Genomic DNA, 24495 nt, shown 5'->3' with positions numbered 1-24495 from the left:
TGCTAGCCCGCTGTATGCCATTGTGCTGGTCATTGAGGGCCAGTAACATGAAATTGGAGCCTCTGGGAACAGGAGGCAGGTTAAATAAGTGTCATGTGACTTGCACTCCCTGGCCACCTTCTGCCAGTGGTCTCTGAGAACAAATCACTAACATTTGAATCCTCTGTGTTCTAGCACAGATGATTGCAAGAAACTTACTCCAGTTGCATCATAGATGGAAGTTTATTGAAGGACATGATGGACAGGCTTCCAGGAAGAGCATGATGACCAGGCACCTTCCTGAAATTGGGCCTGGAATAAGGGAGGGTAGAGCCTCAGTCACACAGAGCTCACCTGGCATCTAGTTTCTTCTCAACCTGATAGCTCCACGTTTCCCAGCCCAAATCTTAGAGCTTCAGACTTTCTCCTCCCACCGTCTGCTACTAGGCTAGAAGGGAAATCGCTAGCCCACTCAAGAACTGGCTCCCCTTTGTCTTTGATATCCCAGGAGCACTTTATCCCTTCCTGACAGCCCTCACTGGCTTTAACAGCTCCTGATGTGTGAGCCTCCAGGAAAGGGACAAGAGCTCACTCAGTCATGGAGAGGGATACACCTGGAACAAGGATGCCGACAACATCCCTGTCTACTTGGCCCAGTAAAGCAGGGCCAAGCCCCTGGAGAGGGTGTGAATATAGGGGTGCTTCTTCCTCCACTGGCTAGATCCTGCAACCCCACTGCCTGGCATGTCCTCACCCTGGGAACCTACAATTCCTTTTGATTTCCTGAGTTTTACCATGTGAAAGGGACTATCTCTTTCAGAAAGCCCATGCCCAGAATGACCAGGGACACTAAGAGAACACTGCCTGTGGATGGCATTCTCATCAATGTCAGAAGTCCCAGGAACATAGCTAGGGGCCGTTCAGAAATAGAAGTTCTAAGCCAGGTGCTGGTGGCTCATGCCTTCTAGCTATTCAGGAGGCAGAGATCAGGAAAACCAGGTTTGAAGCCAGCCTGAGCAAATACTCAACACAAAAAAGTGCTGGTGGAGTAGCTCAAGTGGTAGAGTGCTTGCCTAGCAAGTGAGAGGCCCTGAGTTCAAATCCCAGTACCACTAAAATAAATAAATAACCAAATACTATCTAAAAAAAAGTGCTAGGAAAAAAATTAAATTAAAAAAAAAAGTGCTGGTGGTGTGGCTCAAGTGGTAGATTACCTGCCTAGCAAATGTGAGGCCAAGTTCAAACCCAGTACTGAAGAAAGAAAGGAAGGAAGGAAAAGAGAGAGAGGGAGGGAGGGAGGGAGGAAGGAAGAAAGGAAGAAAAAGAAAGGAAGGAACAAAGGAATGAAGGAAGGAAAGAAAAGAAAAGGAAAATGGAAGTTCTAAATGTAATCTGAACTCCAAACAAACAAACTCCCCAGTCTCCCTTCGACCTATGGGAAGTGAGTAGAGCTGATACTTCTGGGACCTTCAGGGTTCTCTGGACAACTAGAATGGGTGTATGTTCCACATCCCTCCTCTTGCTGGAGGGAACATAGACATGGTGGGGACAATCAAAGGCAATATTTTAGGAATGGAGAAAAGTAAGGGAGAAGGTTCTTGAGTTCCAACACCTTATACCACCATAGCATATGCAGGCTAGTGTGAGAGAAAAATGAAATTCTATCATGTTGTAGTCACTATATTTGGTCTATTGTTAGAGTAGCCTGACATAGTCTGTCTTTTACAGGTGTCTTGGCAAGTCTATGAGAACACAGAGCCTCCTCTAATCCATCCAAAAAGTCCATGATGGGCTTAGAGGAGAGCACTATGAAAGGGCAGTGCCTCCTTGGAAAGAGAAATGAAGAGGAGGGAGGCAGAGGCGCAGAGAAAAGTGGACCACACCATCAACTCAATTCTTAGGGTCTCCAGGAGTCAACACCTTCCTGGGTATTTGGGGCTCACCCCACCTCTTGCCACCCATTTTTCTTGGGCCCAAGAGACTTGGAGGCAGGTCACAGAAAGTCAGATGTCACTATGTTGTTTGTGCAGAGATAGGCAGGACTCAACGCTGCCTCCTTCATAGTACCCAAGTGGTCACAGATATCAGCAACTTCTTCTTCCTGAGGGCAGGTAATGCCACCAGTCAGCTCAGGGGCAGAGCACAGGACGAAGTCCCAGATGAGGCAGCATCAGGATCAAGGAGCTTTGCACAAAGAAAACCCTGGTCACAGAAGGACTCTTGGTGCAAAGGGCTTCTCTCCAACCCTCCATGGTCCTAGGTAAGGGTTCCAAGAGACTGGTAGGAATGTGCTTGACTGGAACTGTGGCTTAGCCCCTGACCACCAGCTGGGTTGTCTGCAGAGGGCCACCATCCTGGCGGAGGGGAAACAGACTTTCACCCCTACCCAGGTGACAGACAGGCTCAGGAGTATGGAAGAGAGACCTCAAAACAAAGGTAGACAAGTCTGGCCACAGTGGCTCACACTAATCCCAGCTACTCAGGAAGCAGAGATTAGGAGGATCTCTGTTCAAGGCTAGCCCAGGCAAAAAAGTTAGCAAGACACCTGTCTTGACAAATAAGCCAGGTGTTGTGGTATGTGCCTATGATTCCAGCTAGGAAGAAGACAGGTAGAAGGAACATGGTCTGAGGCAGGTCCCAGGCAAAAAAAAAAAAAAAAAAAGTGATAATATATGAAAAATAACTAAGGTATAAGAAGCCTGGGGGCATGGCTCAAGTGGTAGAGCACCTAATAAGCATGCTAATAAGCATGAGGCCCTGAGTTCAAACTCTAGTACTATATATATATATATATATATGTAAGTAAATAAGGTAGAGGAATCAGAAAATGTTTCTTGGAAGCAGGGGTGATGCTACTAGCACCAGAAAATTTACCTGAATTATCCAGCCAGCCACCCAGCAAATGTGTCTGATCTCAGCTCAATCAAAATATGACTTTCCAGTCTCCCAGGGGGTCCTAACTCCCTGTGCTTCCCCTGGTCCCAGGCACCATTCTGTGAATGGGAGCAGTCTAGACAGCAGCCCAGCACCGTGAATTAGTTGGGTGTTGTATCTACATGTGCATGCGTGTGTTGAGTGAATACCTGCATGGTTTCTTTCTGAGAAGTCATCTCCACCAAATTCTTCATATTCACCTTATGAGAACACCTCCCTCTGCATGGACAAGAGTGGACAGACTCAGAGAAGCTCCCCACTGCTGCCCCTCTACTCTCTTTCCTTCCCCACATGCTGGCCCCATGTTGCCCACTGTACAGAGCAGGGGTTACCCTGTGAAGGAAAGAAAAGCTACAGCAAGATGGATGTAGAGATGATTCTGAAAGGAATCCCCAAATTTGGAGGGGGCAGGCTAGGAGGTATGTGGCCTGCGAACCCTAAGGAGAGAGCATCACCTAAGGGATGGGGTAGATGATGGAGGGGATGGGAGTAGGTTAGGGTATCCCAGTCCCCACCCAGCTCTGGACCCACCTCCAGGTGTGGTAGGCCCCTAGGCCCAGCAGTAGGCACAGGAAGCCAGCCAGAAATCCTAGGACCCAGAGCAGTTTCTGGTATAGATTCAGCTGGTGCAGGGCTGTAACATGCAGGAGGTGCTCAGAGGGGCAGCCATGGCTCCAGGCCCCAAAAGGTCCCTCCTTCCAAGGTGAGCTTCCCAAGGTGAAACCTATTCTAACTTTCATTTCATCTCCAAAAACCCCTGTGCAAAGGAGCTCCAAGCAATTGGTTTAGACAGACAAGTCTTACTTCCAGGAAGGCCTGAAAACTGGACTTCTGTGCAGAGCAACCTGGGAGTTGAAGTCCCTTCCACTCACCTCTGGTCCCAAAGTAAGCAGAGGTGGAGGCAGAGCCCAGGGCGTTGGAGGCAGAGCACACGTATTCCCCCTGGTTGCTGGGCAACAGCTCCTCAATGCTCAGCCTCAGGGCATTGGGGGAGGCTGAGACATGGATGTGTGGCTCAGCAGGAACACCCTGGGGCTGGCTGGAGGCCACCAGGCGACCACTGAGGTGGAGGGTCAGGCTGGCAGGGGGCTCACTGTCCACTCGGCAGTCCAGTATGCCCTGGAGTCCACCCTCAGGCTCCACAAAGACAGTCATGGTTGGCGTTTTGGGAGGATCTGTGGGGAGAGTGTGAATGCAGAAGACAAATCCTTCCTTCCCTGTACCCAGCATGGTGGCTTTGCTGCGCCTCCCATGAAGAGGGAGAACTTATTTCCTCACTCCCTGGGTCTGACTTGATTTGACTAATTGAAGGTAGAAGTGACATTGTGGGACTTCAGAGATTGACCTCAAGAGGTCTTGCAACTTCTGCTCTGTTTCCTGGAATGGTAACCATGTGGGAAGTCCAGGCCAGCCTGCTGAGCACAGCCACAAGGGTAAAGCCATCGTAGACAAGCCAGATTCAGTGAAGCCACTGGACAACTGCAGCCACATGAAATGAGACCAGCAGAAGAACTGCCCACTTGAACGCACTGCAAAGTTTTGACCCACAGAATCGTGAGTGTTGGGACCTCTTGTTACATAGCAATAGCTGACTAATGCAGCATAGGTGCTGGAGAATAATGAAGTGGGAGACCAAGGCTGATGAGGGCTTACTGTGTGCCAGGCACTCAGTAAGTTTTATTTCCTATTTTCCTCCCAAGAGGAGAGGACTAGTGTATCCCTCATTTTAAAAGATGGAGAAATGAATGCCCAGATGCATAAGAGCAAACAACCAGCTGGTGAGAGAGCCAGGATTCCAACCCAGCACTATCTACCCGTGAAGCCCTTTCTCTATGCAAATAGGAGAGGGGGCCATCCTGAGGTGGGCAGGTGAGATGTAGAGACCGATGCAGGATCGATGTAGGGCAGGGGGAGGGGACACACTCACAGAGCACATGGAGCATGACTGGAGCAGATGTAGCAGCCCCAGCAGGGAGCTTGACCTGGCAGTGGTACAGCCCAGTGTGGGTACGGGCCACATGGGTGAAGGCAAGGGTGGGCACAGGCTCTGCATGTAGTGGTCGACCATTCCAAAACCAAGTGAAGGTGGAGTTGCCCATGGGCCTTGGGCCACCAGGGAAGCGGCAGCTCAGGTTCAGTGCTGCACCCTCAGGCACATCCAAGCCTGGCTCGGCCACCACATGCACACCTGCAGGTCAGGGACAGAGTTGGTCAGGGATCTGTGCACTGTGGGAAGAAGGTCTCAATCTGTCTTAGGGTCCAGACCCTCCAAGGTGGGAGGGACTGGGTGTCCCCTCAGCTGTGAGAAGCAGGTGGATCAAATGCATGCACTGGTGCCATCAGGACGGTGCTGTACCTTCCCTACAGAGCAGGCCATCTGATGGATGAGGCTACATCTCGCCCTCAAGACTGGGCTCCTTGAAGGTAGGGCCCTGTCTCTCTCCCTACCACAGCTTTCCCTGGACAGGTCTGTGCCCTCACCTTAGATTGGGCTGTGAAAGCAGGTTGTGTCTCCTCTCCACTCCCACTCCCCTTGGGCATTGCAACACCTCCAAGGGCAAGTCTATATCTCCCCCCTCAGGCTGGGTGACTCCCTTCACTGGGAGCTGTGCTACACCATCAGATTTGACTTGTCAGGCACAGCTATCTCTTACCCCCTTAGGCCAAACAGCACCTTCTAGAGGGAGCTCCAGTCCCTCACATGGACTCCAGCCCTACAATGCCAGAATCCCAAACCTGAACCCTTTTCTCGCCTTACTCACCTTCTGCCTGCAGCTTCTTGGTTGTGCTGATTGAGCCCAGCAAATTCTGGGCTATGCAAACATAGGTGTCGTCATCACCAGTAGGCATATCTTGCACCTGCAGCTGCAAGGCATTGCGGGCCACCTGGACATGGCCCACATCCAAGGTCGAGCCACGTAGCCCACGGCTGGTGGCTAGCACCTTGCCATTGTGGGACAGGGTCATCTCGGCAGGTGGTTCACTGTCCACGGTGCACTGTACCATGGTCATGGGCCTGACCCTTGAGTCCCAGAAGGAAGATAGGACAGCATTCTGAGGGGGATCTGGGAGGGGGGCAGGAGAGAGATGAAAGCCTTGCATAGATGCCCCATACTACCCATTGCTCACCCTCCTGATGTTGGTGAGGTTGAAGCCACTGAGCAAATGATCACTTTCTAGAAGTGATACCTTCTCAGGAGAGCTTTAAGCAGAGTCCTTCAGGCAAAGTTCATAGGGCGATAGGGCCTCTTCCCTCATCACCTATGCCCTTCTTTCCCTAAGTGCCCATTCTAGGCCCACTGCAGTCCCATACCAGCCTGGAAGCACCCTCCACCACCCTCATCCCATGGCCCCAGCCAAGATCCCCTGCTCACAAAGGATTTGCAAGGTGGCAGGCCGGGAGCTGCGTGTGCCTTGAGTATCCTGGACCTGGCAAGAGTAGGCACCAGCGTGAGCCCGTGTGGTCACCGGGAACTCAAGTGAGGCAGCAGGCCCCTCCTGCAGCCAATGGCCATTGTGGTACCAGGCAAAGGAGGAGGGCGCGCGGGCAATGGAGTCCTCACAGGTCACTGTGACAGGGGCACCTTCGGTCACAGTGGCTGATGGAGCCAATGTCACCTGTACACCTGAACCAAGGAGACCAGGGTTAGCTAGGCCCAGTCAGACACCACAGCTGACTCCCTCCCCTGTGGCCTTGGACTGGACCCAGCTCACCCTCTAGCCGCAGCTCCAGGGATGTGTTGGCCTGGCCCAGAGGATTTTGGGCTGAGCAGCTATAGAGCCCCTCATCATTTGGCCGTGGTTCCCGCAGCTCCAGACGCAGGGTGTTGGGGACAGAGGTTACAACTGAGGAAGCCAGGAGGCGGCCTGCATGGTGGAGGGCCAGCTGGGCTGGTGGGCGGCTGTCCACAGTACACAGAACCAGGGCCAGCTTCCCGCCCCGGCTTTCTAGGAGGTAGGTCAGGCGCAGGCTGCGGGGTGCATCTGCAGAGGCCCAGGAGGCATAGGAGGGGTTCAGATGGCAGCCTTGAGAAGGCCAGTTTGAGATGGCACTAGGAGCCAGGAGGACCCTGGTTCCCCACCTCAAGTCCCCTCCCCCCACCCATGCAGTGTCCAATCTGGGGCACTGCTCCTTTGCCCAGAAAGGACCTATCCCCATTTTCCCAGCTCTAACGCTCCATTGGCTGGCTAGGGATTACGTACTGGGGCTGCGTACCTGTGGGGCTCTGGGCACACCCTGATCCTGTGAACTTGCTGTCAATCCTCAGTCCCACCCTGCACACAGCCACTCACAGAGCACATCCAGGGTGACAGGTCTGGAGAGGCGGGGCATCTGGCCTGGGAGCTTCACACCACAACGGTAAGAGGTGGCATCCGTGGCCGTGACGTTGGGTAGGGAAATGGTGTGGGCACCTGGGCGCTGCTGTCCATCCTGGTACCATGAGTAGGTGAACTGGACTGGGAGATTGGTCCAGACACGGCAGGTCAGGTTCACCTGCTCCCCCTCAAGCACAGTGGTGTTGGGCCACACATACACTTTCACAGCTGGGGAGAAAGAGAGTCTTGAGTCAAAGTAGCCCTGTCTCTATGAAGGCCAGTCACCCGTGGACTCTGTGAGCCTCAGGAGGCCCCTGTAAAAGGGGCCCAGAGGTCATTGGGAAATGGTTCATTATCTCTTGGACTGTCCCAAGTGGAGCTCTACAGAGCCCTGGATGGCCCCTGACCCTGGTGGAGGGCAAACAGGGTGAACAAAGCCTCCCTGTGCAGTTGTGGTTTCTCCTTGGGATGCCTTTTCTGATCAGTTTTATCCCTTGGGCATCCCAGGAAAATTCTGTGTTTAAAAGAGGCTCTTAAATGAAACCCAAGTCTAGAGACATCTGCTTTTAGGCAGGGTGAGAATGGAAACTGTCCTTATGCTCTAAAGCCTTCTCTCACCTCCTCTCCACTCATCCAGGACACAGACAGATGTGTGTGTACATGTACACATGCACTAACCCTGGGTATCAAAGTTAGCTGAAGCTGAGGTCTGGCCCAGGGTGTTGGTGGCCTCACAGGTGTAGACACCCTCGTCCTCCAGCCCTGTGTACTGTATCTCCAGACGCAGTTCATTGGGGGACACAGTCACATGCAGCCGGGAAGAACTGCTTGCAAGTTCCTCTACACCTTGGAGGGTAGAGGCCACAAGACGGTCCCCTTGGAGCAGTCGCAGCTGGGATGGAGGGTCACTATGCACACTGCACAGGAGGAAGCTCAGTCTCGCAGGTCCTGTATTCATCAGCGTGGTGAGCGTGGCGTGGCGTGGGGTATCTACATCAGATGGGGAGTGGTCAGGGCCTGGCCAGGCATGGTGGCAAAGCCTAGGACGAGGGAATGCCTCCTTGCCCCCACACATAGATGGGAAGCTCCCTTACAGGATACATGGAGGCTGACGGGGGCAGCCAGGCTGGTGATGGCTGCTCCTGGGGCCTGAACTTGGCAATGGTAGGCCCCAGCTTGCCTCAGAGTTATGGCTGCAATGCGGAGTGTGGATGAGGTCGACTCCTGGAGGGGCCGGCCATCTTGATACCAGTGGTATGAGGTTCCCTCAGGGACCCCCGTGGGCACCTGGCAGCTCAGGACCACGGCCTGGCCCTCCTGGAGCTCGGGAGATGGTGAGACCTGAACCCAGGCTCCTGCGGGGAGAAACCACGGGCAGGTGAAGACCACTACCATCCCTCCCACTGTCTGGGACTGTGTGTGTCCACAGAAGACTGTGTGGCCCCAACCCCGTGTTTAGCAGTCTCAGCTTCCCCTCCAGACTACAGCCCAGGGTACCCATCAGCTCCATGCCTCTGCCTGGCCTGCCACCTTGCCTGTTCAGGCTATTTCCTGGTACTCTTCTGAGAAACCCACATCTGCTTACCACATAGAGCTTTACTCTGTCCACTATACTCGCCTGCTCAAGGGTGAGCCTCGTGGGTACCAGCTCATGTACCTTGAAACCCCAGTGCCAGGCCCAGCATCGGCATATGTTAGCTATTGTTTTTTGGCAGTACTGGGGTTTGAACTCAGGCCTTCATGCTTGCTAGGCAGGAGCTCTACCATTTGAGCCACTCTTCCAGCCCATGTGTTAGTTCTTGTCAAATATTGGTTTGACCATAAAGCACTGAAACAGGAGTTTCGTGCCTAGGGCCACTGTCCTGACAACTGTGAACTGGGCTTAGCATGGGTGGCCAAGGGCTTGAAGGGGAGGTTGGCACCTGTGTGACCTTGAGTTCTTTCCAGCCCTCTCCAATCCAGTCTTGCACCCAGACTCCAGGCCACAGGAGCCCAGGTACTGGGGAACAGGCAAAGGGAGGAGACCAAAGAAGGAGCGTGTAGAGGCGCAATAACTGGGGTAGTGACAGAGAACACAGGGCAGCCCAAGACCAGAAGCAGGCTAGTCCAGAGTTCGCAGGACCTGCTAAGCATATGCCCCTGAGCCACCTCCTAAGATTCTGACCCTTGATTTCTCTGCCTGTGAAAAGGTTAATAAATAAATGTAGCACAGAACCAAGGCCTTTGCATCATGAATATTTCCTTTCCTTTGTTATGGTTTATTTGCTTAGGGAGAATTTTTGTTCTGCTTGTTTTGTTTCATTTTGTGTTTTTGAGACAGGATCTTGCAGTATACTCCAGGTTTGCCTCAACCTCACTATGTTGCCCAGACTGGCAGTACTGGGGTTTGAACTCAAGTCCTTAGATCTGGATCCTCCCACTTACGCCTCCCAAGTGCTGGGATTACAGATGGGAGGCACTGCATCTGGCCCTGCCTCAGCCTCTTGATGCTGGGATTACAGGAATTTACCACCATACCTAGCTTTCTTAGGGAGAAATTTTACAGAGACTATGCATGCATATATATGATATGGCTGTGCATATGTGTGAACACAGAACATAAATAGATTCTATGTGAGAATATATGTGTATATAAATAAATGTAAATTCATACATGTATTCATAATATACATATATGTTAGGTTTTGCATGAGAATGTCTACTATTAACAAAATTATGTTACAAAGTTAGTTGTGTCAGTGAGCCCTGCAACCAAGCAAGCTGGCTTGCATGGTTGCCACTACCTTCTTTTGGCTGCTGCAGCTATTACAGGTGAAATATCTAGTGGAGGGAAAGGTCTCAGTTGCCTGGCTACAAACTGTCCCATAACCAAGGCTGCAAAAGACTCTCATTTCTGCACAAAATCCACAGCATGCAACCCAAAATCTGACCATAGTAGCCGCTGGACATAGAGATCTACCCCACCATCAGAGGACTGACGCTCACCTCGGACCTGGAAGAAGAGCGAGGTGTTGGCTGATCCGAGAACGTTTGTGGCCTCACAGCGGTAGTTTCCAGAATCCTCAAGGCCCAGTTCTCGGACCTCTAGCTGCAGGGAGTTGGCTGTGACCTTGACCTGAAGCCTGCTGTGAGATGAGAGCTGGAGTCCCAGGCTGGTGGCCAGGAGGTGCTCCCCATGGAACAGGGAGAGGCGAGCCAAGGGACTACTAGCCACAGTGCAGACAAACACCACCATGTGGCCCTGCTCTACATCCAGGAGGGCCGACAGTTTTGGAGGGTCTGGGGGATCTGCAGAAATGGGGGAGGAGGGCATTCAAGCCACTTCAACCCTACTCATCACATTTCAGTTGCTATACTACATCCCCTCCCCTTGCCACACCCTGCAGGTCCTCCCAGGCCATGCCCAGATCAGACACTTGCCTCCCCAAACCCCAGCCCCAGCCCTGTTGGCCCCTAGCCCCCTCTACCCTCCAAGCCCCAGGCTGCCCTTGCCTGGCACCTACAGAGCACACTCAGGACCACAGCAGCAGAGAGCTGGGCTCCAGCCTCAGTGAGGGGGCGGCAGGCGTAGAGACCAGCATCCGTCCTGCCCACAGGTAGCAGCTTCACAGTCTCCAGGGGGCCCTGGGTCCATAGCGCCCCATTCCGGAACCAGGAAAAGTTGGCAGGGCTGCCAGGGGTCTCCCGGCTCACATTGCAAGTCAGGTTGGCCTCTGTGCCCTCCTGAAGTGTGTTTGATGGTGAAATGGCCAGGACAGTGGCTGGAGAGCAGGCAGCACAGGTTCACTGGAGACAGACCTGGTTTTGGCCACCCCTGCCCCACCTAGCCTAGTAAAGGGTAGAAGCCCCCAGAGGTGCCCACATAGTGGGGAGGAAAGCAAAGGAACAGTGAGACACAGAAACTCCCAGGGGAGCCTATAAGAAGTGGGCACAGGGCAGAGGGGGTCACAGTAAAGGGGAAGGAGGAGAAGACGGTCCCACTGTGCTTTCCTCAGGGCTCAACCTTACAGCCCCAGGCCTGTTCTGAGACAAAAACTGAGCCTGGAATAATCACAGATTTAGGATGTCTCAACGAGGGAACAGTGAGACACCCAGAGCTCCACTCTTGTCATTGATGGCAGTTCTGCCTTCTCCCACTACTGGCACAGGTGATTTTGCCCAATTAGCCCCCCTGCCCCTTGGAGCAGGGGTGGCCCAACATAATACAGAGCTCCAGTTCCTGCCCTCCCTCACTTGCCCCCTGACCCCTCACCTTGAGCACTGAAAGTGGCCATGGCCGAGGCATTGCCCAGGGCGCTGCTGGCCTCACACAGGTACTCGCCCTCGTCCTCCAGCATCGGATTGTGAATCTCCACACGCAGCAAGTTGGGGGCTTTGGTGACCTTTGCACGCTGGGAGAAACCCTCACAGGGGCTGCAGCCACTTCTCGATGGCAGAGAAGTGGCCACAATATGGCCCTTGTGGAGCAGCTGTAGCTGAGCCGGGGGATCACTGTCCACACGGCACAAGAGGAGGCCACGCCGTCCAGTCCTGGCTCCAGAGGCATCAAGATCCAGCTGGGCAGTGAATATGGGCTGGCGTGGGGCGTCTGTGGAGAGGAAGAACATGGGCCCTCATCCCGTGGCCACTGCCAAGGTCCCAGCTCCACTCCAGGCTGATTGAGTCTCCCAGAACACACTGGACAAGAGCATGTCCCCAAAGTAGCCACCAGCAGCTGTTCAGGTTGGGCACTGCACAAGGACAAACAAACCATGGTGGGTGGGATTCACACATGCTTCTCATGCTAAGTTATACCTTGGTGCTGAATTGAGTCTTCCTAGAAGGAAAACCATTTTCTAGCTGAGACAATGGCACTGTATGGGCTAGCAGCCACCTAGAATAAGTCTCACCTACTCCTGAGCAGAGAACCCTCAAAGCAATCCCCAGGAGCCTAGCTCTCTGCTCTCACTCCTACACCCACCCCTACCATTGAGACTTGCCTCTTAAGTCTAATTCCCAGGCTAGCTCCTATAATACTAGATAATGCTTAACAAGTCCTCTCTCTAGAAGTTTCCTGACAAGGATGGTCAGAAGAGAGGCAGCAGCTAAGACCCCCATGTGATCTCACTTAGACACCAGAAAACCCTGGTGAGGCAGCTGCCTTGTGACCTGAGGTCCTGGGACCCTTGCCCCGCACACACCTGCCAGGGGAGGCCTAGGTATCAACTGCCTCACTCCCTTCCCTGGCTGATATGGAGTATCCACTCTTGGTACGATGCAGATGGGCTGTCCATCTGCCTTAGTGTCTGTAGGAGTCTGTGAGGGCTTAGCCTGGGGTGGGGGGGGGCATATGTACATATATAGGAGGATGGTGTCCTGAGGTCACCCAGGAAGACAAACATGCATATGGGACCATGGCAGGCTTGAGCCAAAGGCAAAAGGGCAGGACACAGGGAGGTGGAAGAGGCCCCAGTCTCATTCCTCCAACTTCTGTCTTAAGTGGAAATGTCCACAATGACACCTCCTGGTGTGGAACACTGGGCAGGACAGGGTCAGGAGAGACTGGAGGATGTGGGTGGCCAGTGGTCCCAGTGGGCTGACCCTCCCCACATCAGGCAGTGACCAGGCTGCTCACGGAGCACGGTGAGGACAGTAGGCAGAGAGGGGCCGCTTGTGCTGTTGCTGTCCTGGGCCCGGCAGTGGTACGAGCCGGCATCTGTGCTGGTGGCCGAGGGGAGCAGGTGGCTGCTGCTGGCTCCCTCAAAAAGCAGGGCTCCGTTCAGGTACCAGGAGAAGCGGGTGTCTGGCGTCAGGCTCAGGCCACTCCTGCAGCTCAAAGTCACTGTCTGGCCTTCCACCACCTCTGCTGCTGGACTGATAAGGAGTCGGGCCACTGGTGAGACAGGAGAGAGGAGGTGTGGGGAGCCTGTGAGGTCCCTGCCCCTCCACACCACCTGCTGCAGGAAGCCCTCCAGGCTTCTCTCTCCCCAGATGACTAGCTAGGTCTGGGCTTTGTGGTAGATCAGGGAGGTTTGGCCTTGAAGGACAATTCAGATGTAATATAACAGCACAGCTGAAAAAGACTCTGAGCCAGAGCCCAACCTTGTGTCCAAAATCCGTGTACTGTGGCCTCAGAAGAGAGGAAGGGCACGGTATATACCAACAGTTGGAAGGCCCTATTTCTCTATTTTGCCTCCCACATGTAGCCCCTAGTATAGGAGAGCCTGCACCAAAATCTTAATAAATAAACAAACGCCTGTGAAGGGCCCGCCAAGTACAGACTCAAAGAGTGAGTGTGTGCAAAAGGAATAAATGTAATCTACCATGCTTCCCTTTTTGCCTTGACTTCTAGGGACCTCTGAAGTTGGGATGACTGTAAAGGCCAGGCAAGTTCAGCCTTTGAGTTGAAGGACTCCTAGAAGGAAAAGGCCCAAGCAGCTTTTCTCCTTGGACCCCTGCCTCCCTATAGCCTGCGCCCTGTTACCGTTGGCATGGAAGTCCAGGGTAGAGGTAGCATTTCCAAGGGAGTTGGTGGCAGAGCATTTGTACTCCCCACTGTCTGATGGTTGCAGGTCTCGGATCTCCAGGCGCAGGAAATTGGGGGCTGAGGAGACACTGAAGCGTGGACTGTAACCATTCTCCCCAGAGCTGGAGGCCAGGATGAGGGCCCCATGTGACAGCACCAGCGTGGCCAGAGGTTCACTGACCACGGAGCAGTGGAGGATGCCCACAAGCCCGACCTGCATCTCCAAGAAGGCAGTCACATCTGGGGCCAGGGGTGGGTCTGTGGGGAACCAGAGAGGTGCCTGTCACCCTCAGATAAGACACGTCCTGGATCCCCTGTTAGAGTCTGTGTCCCTTGTACCCCTTTCATACACAGTGCCCTGGGATGGCGAGTGGGGAGGGGGAAGAACAATCCCAGAAGCTCCCAAGCACCCGCTGGATACAATTCAGCCCCCGAGCTGGGCAGATCACTCTGTTGACCAGCCAGTCCTCATGGCCACCCTGCAGGTGAGGGTCAGGGGCCCATTTTAAAGATGAGAAATCTGGTACAGAGGCCAGCTGGTGGGTAGTACTTTAACCAAGCCACCAGAGGGAACATTACTAGCACAGGACAAACTGACACCATGAGCCTCCCGATGGGATGCACTGAAGTGAGCACAGCAGCCTGCCTCCTGCCTTCCTTCCCAAGTGCATAGCCTCAGAAAATGCAAATCAAGGGACAGTCACAGAGCACCTGGCCTGCAGCCTCTAAGTTTCAAATCAGGAAAGACTGAAGAAAGATAGGAACCGTCCCAGAGAGACAAGGAGGGAGAAAAAATGCAATGTGTAAGCCTGAATTGAATCCTGTATCAGAGGAAAAAATGCTATAAAAGACATTATTGAGTCAATTGCTATCATTGGAGTTGGACTGTGAATTAGATAATAGGCTGGGATCCATGTCAGATTTCCTGGCCGCGATCCTTGTACAGGGCTATGTATGGGAGCAATCTTAGGAAATATACATTGAGGAAGTTAGGGAAAAGAGGTACCATGTTTTCATCTGCAGGAATATAAATACTGATGGTCATCCAATACGATTTTTCAACTTTACAATGGCCTGAAAGCCATACACAGTAAGTAGAAACTGTATGTTGAAATTTGGTCTTTTCCCTGGCTAGCAATTTACAATAGGACCTTCATTCATGCTGCTGGGCAGTGACAGCAATCACAGCTCCCAGTCAGCCACAAAATCACCAGGGGGAAACCACCAACTTTACAGTGTGCTGTATTGCTGGCGTTTTGTTTTGTTTTGGTGGAACTGGGGTTTGAACTCAGAGTTTCACACTTGCAAATCAGGCGTTCTGCCACTTGAGCTATACCTCCAGTCCATTTGCTCGGGTTATTTTGGAGATGGAGTCTTGTGAACTATTTGCCTGGGCTGGCCTGGAACCTCAGTCCTCCTGATCTGAGCCTCCCAAGTAGCTAGGATTACAGATGTGGGCCACTGATGCCTAGTTCCTTGCAACGCTGGTGTTTGAACTCAGGGCCTACACCTTGAGCCACTCCACCAGCCCTTTTTTGTGATGGGTTTTTTTCAAGATAGGGTCTTGTGAGCTGTTTGCTGGGGCTGGCTTGGAATCCCGATCTTCCTGATCTCTGCCTCTTGAGTAGCTAGGATTACAGGTGTGAGTCACTGGCACCTGGCCAAATGTATTTTTAAAAGCAGGAGGAAACTGAGCCCTGAGAGGTCAAAGTCTTGCACAGGTATGCAGAGCCAGCAGATGAGTTCAAGGTCACATGACTGAACAGTCCATATCTGGGTCAAGTGGCCTTAAGCTTCCAGGCCAGGGACCCCAACCTTCCTGTGGGGATTCCACCCTCTGGCCCTGCCCTGTTGGTGTCAATGCATCCCACCCAGGCCACTTACGATTGACCACCACACTGACAGGGCCTGAGCGCTCACTGCCTTGGGTGTTCTGCACCTCACAGAAGTAGAAGCCAGTGTCAGCCCTAGTAACCGCATGCAGTTGCAGGGTGGGGGTGTAGACGTCCTCCAGCAGGATGTGGTTCTTGTACCAGCTGTAGTGGAGCTCACTGGGTGCCTCTTTGGGTGTGTTGCAGACCAGTGTCACTGTCTGGTTCTCCAGGATGGGGCCTGCTGGGCTTACCTTGACCTCAGCCACTGCAAGGACAGTACAGGGCACACTGTGGCAATTTCCAGCCCCAACCCCTCAGGTCCCAATCAACTTCAATTTCTGCAGATTCTAATGTACTCCCCTCCCATGCAACAGAACCTTTTGGGATCACCCTGCATCTCTTTGTCTGATTTACCAGGGAGCTGTGACATCTCCTCCTGCAGAGAGGCACTGTTACCTGTCTCACAATGAGGTACAGTTGAGAGTCCATGCCACATCCTACAGACTCTAGGCTATGCAATCCTCTGGCCCTCCCTAGCCTAGCTCCCTTTGACCCCAGCAGCCTGGACCCCTCTCTGCCCTCTGGCAAGATCCAGGACTCACTGAAGACATGGAGGCTGACAGGGGGTGAGACCAAAGAGCCCACTCCATTCCCTGCTTGGCAGGTGTAGACCCCGGCATCGCTCCAGGTTGCCTGGGACAACTGTAGTATACGGCCATCAGCTTTGAGATGCACCCCATCCTTGAGCCATAGTACGGAACTGACGGCAGGGTAACTGCTGTTCACTTGGCACGTGAGTGTGACCAGATCACCTGGAAGGATGTTCCGCCCTGAGGGGCTGAGGAGGACTTCCACGCCCTTGGGGGCATCTGTAAGGTACGGTGGAGGTGTTGGGTAAGGTGGCTGGGGAGTGCAAGGGTGGACCCCTCTCCTCCTTTCAGAATTCTGCTCTAAGAAAGGTCACCCAGAGAAAACATCAGTCCCCAGCATTCCCCCGTCCCTTCCTTCCCCACAGAGGGTCTGACAAACTGACAACATGCTGCTTGGCCTAGTGTCCAGTTTATGCTGCTGTCTATGGCTTTCATGAAGCTGCCAACTGTACCTGTTCTACTTGATGCCTGTGAACAGATGTTCTAGAACACCTGTCCTGTTTCACTAAGAGGGGAAGATGAGTAAGCAATGGAAACTAGGCTTTCTCCTCACTGACTCAGCTTCAGCATCCCTCAGGGCTGGATTGAATTCTGGGGAACTTGCCCTCAACTCCCAAAGGGACTTGGAAGCTCCTGTTCCTTGACACTTTGTTTCTCCCCTTCTCTGCCCAGCCTGGCCTTGAGAACAGACCCCTTCGAAGCCTGGAGAGGTGGAAAGGAGCAGTTTAATTTAACACAGGCCTTAGGATTTAGTGATCTCTCTCCACCTACCCTACCTTGGAGGCCTGTGTGCCCTGTTCTGCTTAGAGACAAAGGGTCTGAGTCTAGGAGCTGGAGAAGTTGCTGCTTTCTATGGGAGAGCCACAGATGTGGGGCTCAGTAACACAGGTGTGGCTCCCACATACTCACACTGCACACGGAGGTGAACCTCGCCCTGAGACCTGCGATTAGCTACTGAGAGCTGGCAGCGCAGGAGCCTGTCGTGATCCTGCCAGGACAGGGACACGTGGAGGGTCTGCATGTGGATGATTCCGGTAGGCTCAAGCTTCTGGAGGTTGGAGATTACAGAGCGAGTGGGGTCCTGGCCCTGCCACTGCAAGCTGACCTTCTCCTGCAGGCACGTGTAGGGTGTGGAACAGTTGAATGTCACCTCTGTGCCCTCACGCAGCTCCACTGGGGAGGCAATGGTGGGTGCTCTGGGCTCATCTGAGGACAAAGATAGGAATGGTCAGGATGCCACTTTGCCACACCTGAGACCTCTTCCCCTGGAAACCCCAGCAGAGGGGTGAGCCCTGGTCAAGGCCTTGTGGGGAAGGAGAGGCTACGTACCACCGCCAGCCCTATGGGGGTGGACTCAAGGGAGAAGCAGGACTGGCAAAGGCCTGGAGCTGAGGCTGGTGGGGCCTCGGTGAGGTCTATGTCAAAGAATGGGACTGTGAACTGGGGCAAGGGAGGCGGCCAGGAGCAGTCTGGAAAGTCACCCAATCCTCACCATTCACGGTGACTGAGGTGCCCTTGATGTCTGACCAGCGGTTGCCCTCGCTGATCTCAAAGCGGAAGTTGTAGGCGCCCGAGTCCTCTGGCCTCAGATCACTCAGCAGCAGATTGCACACCTTGTGCTCCATGTTGCCCAGCAGCTGGGAGCGGCCACGGAAGCGAGGCTCCACCAGCGTGGGGTTTGCTGAGTGGCTCACCACCTGCCGCTTGCCGGAGTAGTCATAGTACCAGATGGCCGTGATGCCCTCCTTGGGCACCTCCACAGTGTTAGGGAAGGTGAAGATGCAGGGGATGAGCAGACAAGAGCCCTTCACGCCCCACACTTCCTGAGGACTGGAGACACCCCAGGAGGTCTGGCCTAGAGGAGGATGGGAAAGGGGCAGAGAGGAGGGTGATATAGGCCTGGAGACACCAGGAACCCTGCCCTCTGCCCCAGAAAAGGTGCCTCAGATGGGCCCTTGAGTCCTGTACTTACAGTGCACCCCTAGAGCAGCCCTTTCTGCACCCCAAGGGTGAGGGAGTCTTACCTGCTTGCTGCTCAGAGGTCTAGCAAGGTGGTGCCAAGAGGGACCTTGGCCCTGCTCAGCTCCCTGCCACTGCCTCCCTGTGCCCTCCCTCAGCCCCAGCAGCTAAAGCTGACCTAGGCACAGGCCAGGCTGCTAAAATCTGGGCCTCCTAGGCCAGGCTGTGGAAGATACATTAGGTCCATGGCTCACCTGGGGCAAAGACTGTGGCCAGAAGGAGCAGGCAGAGCAGGAAGCGCATAGTGGGTGCTGGATCTGGTGACAGAGAAGGTGATATGTAGGGCTGTTGGGCACACAGTGGCTTCCTTGAGACACCTTAGGGCACTCCAGTCCTGGAGCCTGCTGAGAGGTCAGTCCTATGTCCCCACCTGCTATGCTGCCCAAACCAGTGACAGGGCAGGACTCCTAGACACTTCTGGGCATCCACCAATGGGGAACAGGAGCTCACAATCCTGACTCAGGCAGTACACAAAAATGTCGTCACTTGGTGGCATGCCCCAGGAAGCCTTCTGTACCCCTTGACTTCACCCCAAGTTCTGCTTTTCTCTCCCCTCAAGACATAGTCCCAGGACAAATGAACAGCTGTGTCTCCTCCTTCCCTACTTCTCAGCCCCCACCCAAACCAACAGGATCTGGAGACCAGAGAGGTCCAGTTGCTTACTCCAGAACACCCAGTGAACATGACTTCTTACTTGAAATTTATTCTCTACAGCTAGCCTTACCAGCTATAGGCCACAATGGGATTTGGCTGAATTTACCAAAGTGCTGACTTTAAGAGTCCCTCCCTCCTCTGCTCAAAAACCTCTGTGGCTCACATCCTTTGAGAGATGAAAGACCTCTATTTCTTGTTCCTGCTCCTCACACACCCACTCTGGACCAGTCCTGCACTCACAGGCTCCCTAGCTACCCATCTCTGCCTCCATCACAAATGATCTTTGCCTACTGAAACCTTATTCAGCCTTCAAGGTGCAGCACACGTGGGACTTAAAGCTGGAACTTTCCTTTATGAGTCCATGTAGTCACCTCAGAGCTACTGCATTTGCCTTAACCTTAGCATTCTGTAAGCACCCATTTCGGAGGACCCAGGCCCAGAGGATATGTGACTCATAGCAGTGCAGAGCTTCCCCAGCACTTGGGACCTCCTCAGTCCCAGAGAGAGAAGTGTGGTCCTCTAGGATTCAGAGTAGGGACAGGGAAGTGGCAAGCAAGTCTAGCTGTGATGGGTGGCACAACACGTTATATTCCATAAACATCAGTTCAATGAGTACTGCACAAGAACAGGCCCTGTGTCATAGAGAGTACCTGATGCAGAAAAGACTCTATGGTGTACCACAGATACAAGTTAAAATGAGACAAAACCCAAAAACACAACTAACTCTGTAAAACTCTTATAAGAAAACATAGATGAAATTTTTCATGACTTTAGGCAATAAAAGAAAAAAATAGAAGCTGGACACAGTGGTAGGCCTTGTAATCCCAGTTACACAGGAGGTTAAGGCAGGAGGATCTAGAGTTTGAGGACTGCCTGGGCAAATAGTGAGATCCCATCTCAATAAAGAAAAAGAAAAAATAGATAAATTGGGCTTCAACAAAATGAAAATCTTTTGTGCATCAAAGAACACTATCCAGAGAGTGGAGAACAGACAGCCCACAGGATGGGAGAAAGTATTTGCAAATCGTTGATCTTACCAGGGATTAATATATCCAGAATACACAAAGAACTCTTATAGCTTAAGAACCCCTCTTCCCCCAAAAAAACCCAACTCAGAAAAAGGGCAAATGACTTGAACAGACATTTCTCCAATGAAGATATACCAATTGGCAGGGCACTGGTGGCTCATTCCTGTAATTCAGTCCACTAAAAAATAACATAAAATAAAGACGTACCAGTGGTCACCAAGCATATTGGCCATTAGGGAAATGCAAATCAAAACCACAGTGAGTTTGCACTTCACACCCATTAGAATAGCTATTGATGAATGAACAAACGAAATGAAAAATACTGATGAATATGTGAAGAAACTGTAGTCCTTGTGCATTGCCGGTGAGGATGTAAAAATGCGATAGCCACTTTGGAAAACATTATGGGGGCTCCCCAAAAGCCAACATAGAGCTAGGCACAGTGGCTTACACCTGTAATCCTACCTACTAGAGAGGCTGAGATCTGGAGGATCTAGATTCAAGGCCAGCCCAGGCAAGAAGTTCTTGAGATCCCATCTCAACTCATAGCTGGGTATGGTGGTGTGTGCCTGTCATCCCAGAGACTATGGGAAGAGTAAAAATAAAAGTAGGATCATGGTCCCGGCCTGCTTGGGCAAAAAAGCAAAATCCTTTCACCCGTAAAAAGGGCTAAAGGCATGGCTCAAGTGGTAAGGCACCCGCCTTTCAAGTGTGAAATCCTGAGTTCAAATCCCAATACCATAAAAAAAAAGTCAACATAGTCAGGATTTGACCCAGTAACTCCACTCCTAGTATGTATCTGAAAGTATTGAAAGTGGGGACCAAACAGATATTTGTGAACCAATGTTCACAGCACTGTTTTTCACAATAGCCAAAAGGTGGAAACATCTAAGCATCCATCAATGGAAGAATGGCTTAGCAATATGCAGTCTATGTGCACAGAGGAGTAGTCATCAGCCTGGACAAGGAGTGAAATTCCGAGGCTGTGTATAGCCCAGGAGACCCTGAAGACATTCTGTTGTGGGGAATGAGTCAGACACAAAAGGGCAAATACTGTAGAGTTGCACACAAGTATCTAGAGAGACAATGTGGAACAAGGTTACCAGGGGCTGTGTGGGGGAGAAGGGAATGCGAAGTTAGTGTTTAATGGGTATAGATTCTCTGTTGTGGATGAAGAGAAGGTTCTGGGTGGGGCTGAGGGCATAGTTCAAGGTTGAGTGCTTGTCTAGCCTGCACAGGCCCTAGGTTTAATTCTCAGCGCCCCACTACCACCACCAAAAAATAAAAAAATAGAAAGGCTCTGCAATAGTCAGTGGTGATGACTATGCAATATCATGAATGTTCTTAAGGCCCCTGAATTGTTCCACTGAAACAGCAAACTTTATAGGATGTATATTTTGTCATATACACACACATGTTGCCAACTTTGCAGTCCTCCCTGGGGCCTACTGACTCAGCAGAGTGACGGGAGGGCTGAGGGAGGCTGCAAAAGTGGGGACAGGAAACTCATGACCTCTCCCAGCCCCCAGTCCATCTGCCTCATGGGGTAGGTGTGGCTGACTGCACGTGGGCACACCTGGGGAGGATTGAGCAGAGACCCAGGCCTGGATGGAGCCTGAGATGCTGTTAGGAGGCTTGTTCTGCACCTAGTCCAGTGCAGAAGGCAGAAGGGACATCCTAGCAGGAAGCCTTGGTCAGGACAGGAAGCACAGACCTCTCAGTGGGCTGCTCTAGCACCCTTGACCTCAACACCAGGTCTTTGGTTGCTTAAGACTGGCCATCTGACTCCAGGGCCCAGTAGCTGCTAGGAAAGGCAACCTGCTGGGAAGACTTGAAGTAGGTGTGGCCCTGGGGCCCAGAGTTATCGGGATCAGGAGACACCAGCCCACTGTGTCTTTGCTGTGCCAGATCACTGGCTCCTCTTAACTGTGGTCTTGGAAAGGGCAATGCTGAACTTTATGGAGGGATGGTGGGATTTGAACAGTGGGATCCCAGAATGCAGCAGGAGAACATTTCTAGAACCACCCAGACTACATCTTGCAGATGTCACCTCTGCCAAACCCCACCCTAGTGCCACACAAGTTGCTCCCACTAGAGCCCAGCCTATTGGCTCAACCTGTGCCACCCCAAAGGCTAGCCTCTGCCCAGAGAACCGTCCTGGAAAAAGAAAGAGCAAGGACAACTTTAGAAAGGGAGACCTTGTCCTTGTGTGAAAGCTTGGTGGGAAGGTGTGGAAGGCGCCCCTGGGCTTGGGTTGGGACTGGTTGGCTTAGCAGGCATGCAGTGCCCCCTGGTGATAGAAGGATGAGCCCAGTCTTGAGGAAGGAGGTGATGGACGTCCTGGGGGACAGGAAGACCTGCAGCCCTTGGATAGCAACTCTTTGGACAACATTGTCCCCTAGCTGGAGTTCTTGGTGTTTATCTTTATGTCTACAAGGCTTGGGTGCTTGAAGACAGAGCCACTCCTAGAACTGGTATGTGCTGTAGGTCGGATGGCCTACTGCGCCATGGACACCCATGTTTGCTGTGTGTGAGACCAAGTGTCCCAGAACATATGGGGAAGGCTGGACGGGGCCCTGAGTCCTGACCTCTGATCCCAGAGGCCAAGTCCTGCAAGGGAGGAAGGGGCAGAGGAGGAGTCACTGCCGGTAGCTTCCCCAGCACAGGGTTCAGTTTCTATTTCTTAATACCAGGGCTTCTCCCTAACTTCCCTATCAGGATGGAGAAGGAGGGACAGGGTAATGTTGCCAGCTGCAGGGCTCACCCCAAAGTTAAAAGGTCAGGATACAGAAGGCTAATTTCAGGAGTAGATTGTATTCAAAACAGAGGAAAACCCCAAATGCAGCCAGCGTTCATTCTGCAAGCCATGAATCCATCAATAATGTCCCCTGGATTTCCAAGCAGCAGAAATTATGTTTTACTCCTTCATCGGACTCTAAACACTCCCAGGTGGAGTGCCCGCTCACTGAGCTGTGCCGGACAGTGCGGGGGTCCCTCCCGCAACAGATGAAATAATGATGAATGGAGCGGAGTGGGTTGGTTTAGAGCAAGGAAAAGAGGGCTAGGCACGGGACAGGCCAGGATGGTAGGATTTGGAACAGAGCTCAGGCTGGGATTGGGGTGGCCATTGAGGGGAGAGTAATGGCTGGGGGAGGGTGGCAGCTGGGTTGGAATGAGGCAGATAGGGTTGAGGTTGGGGTTGGGATTAGGATAAGGGATCAGTTGATCCATTTTTTTTTTCTTTTTAGTACCGGGGATTGAACCCAGGGGTCTTGAGCTTGCTAAGCAAGTGCTCTACCATAGATCTACAGCCCCAGCCCTTTTCTTTTTCTTTTGTTTTTGAGACAGGGTCTCGCTAACTTTGCTGGAGTTGGCCTGGAACTCTTGATTCTCCTGTCTCAGCCCCTGGAGTATCTGGAATTGCAAGTGTGCAGTACCAGGCTGGCTGAGGGATCGGTTGGGACTGGATGTAGAAGATAATTAGGGAATGGTTGTGGTTGCCATGCAAGTGAGGTGAGGTAGGAGAGGGATTGGGGCTGCAGTGGGGTGAGGTGGGGTCAGGATGAAGGTTGAACCTGGGGTTGGGCTGTGGGTTGGGGAGAATCTAGTCATTTGGGGTACGAGTTTAGTGGTTTGGGTTGTAAGGTCCCAGGCTTGGATCGATTTGGGGGTCCAGAGTCACATCCAGATGCCCACCAGGAAGCCCCAGTTCCACCCACTCCCCGTGCTTCCCTCCCTCATTCACCTCCCCTCCAGGCTAGGTAGTACCTGCTCCACAGGAGGAAGTGGGTGTAGGTCTGGCTGACCTCCCCAGAAGGAAGGAAAGCCCAGGAGCTCTTGCTGCAGCTGGCTTCCCAGGTTCTGCCACCACAAAACAGGAGGATCCAGTCTCTGGGGCTGCTTCCTCTTTCCCAAAGCTTTGGCCTGTCTGCTGGATGTAGAGAATGGTCAGGCAGCTGCAGGACTTGCACAACACCAAGACAGGAAAGGCCCAGGCAAGGGGGAGGGGGCCTGGACTTAGTCCCCTGCACAAGGATGTAGGGGCTTGAGCAAGCAGAAGTGAGACCTGAGGCCACACCAAAGCCTCTTCCCAGGCAAGGGGAAAAGTAGGGTGAGGGTGTCCTTTTCACCAGCCATACCCACACTCTTCTCTCTGGGCATGTTAGCCTTTGGAGGGAGGCCGTGAAGGTGGAGGGGACCATTTTGAGATTATGATGGCTGGGAGACAAGCAAGGCCAGCCCAGGGTTAGAGAGCATGGAGGTGTTGCCCAGACTACAGCATTCAAGCCCTTTGCAGGCCACCCTGTGCCCAACTGCTGCCTGGATACTCTAAGACAATGGTTGAGTAAAGGGCTGGGCTGCTGGAGTGTTTTGGGTTTGAGTACAACTTTGATTCCTGTGTTGGGCTGGTTTCAGTTGGTTTCAGATCAGACACTTAGAACCAGAGAACCCCAGTGAGCCCTGTCCTCACTCCAGTGTCCCTGCTCCCCTCCCTGACTCACCTCCCTCTGGGATTGGGGGCGTGTCTAAGAACC

General features: G+C 52.8%; 1 protein-coding gene across 2 annotated transcripts; it reads right to left on the bottom strand.

Moving 5' to 3' along the window:
- Positions 1 to 1633: 1633 nt before the first annotated feature.
- Positions 1634 to 23924, bottom strand: Siglec1 (sialic acid binding Ig like lectin 1). Of its 2 annotated transcripts, none has more exons than XM_074074423.1 (22): positions 23729 to 23924; positions 18473 to 18535; positions 17752 to 18114; positions 17169 to 17465; positions 16212 to 16478; positions 15620 to 15874; positions 13694 to 13993; positions 12845 to 13102; positions 11483 to 11818; positions 10734 to 10991; positions 10216 to 10518; positions 8325 to 8585; positions 7909 to 8220; positions 7207 to 7458; positions 6628 to 6897; positions 6288 to 6539; positions 5676 to 5978; positions 4841 to 5101; positions 3786 to 4088; positions 3445 to 3547; positions 3063 to 3132; positions 1634 to 2163 (listed from the first exon to the last, which is right to left on the bottom strand). In XM_074074423.1, exons 2-22 carry the CDS (start codon positions 18519 to 18521, stop codon positions 2104 to 2106), a joined length of 5133 nt encoding a protein of 1710 aa, XP_073930524.1. In that variant the 5' UTR covers positions 18522 to 18535; positions 23729 to 23924; the 3' UTR covers positions 1634 to 2103. The 2 variants fall into 2 exon arrangements, with proteins under 2 accessions (XP_073930524.1, XP_073930523.1); XM_074074422.1 differs by having other exon boundaries at positions 1634 to 2080.
- Between the last annotated feature and the right edge of the window lie 571 nt (positions 23925 to 24495).

The sequence above is a fragment of the Castor canadensis genome, chromosome 5 (assembly GCF_047511655.1).
Source record: "Castor canadensis chromosome 5, mCasCan1.hap1v2, whole genome shotgun sequence".
NCBI lineage: Eukaryota > Metazoa > Chordata > Mammalia > Rodentia > Castoridae > Castor > Castor canadensis.
Note: the sequence above shows the minus strand (reverse complement) of the source record. Positions and strands in the feature narration are given on the sequence as shown.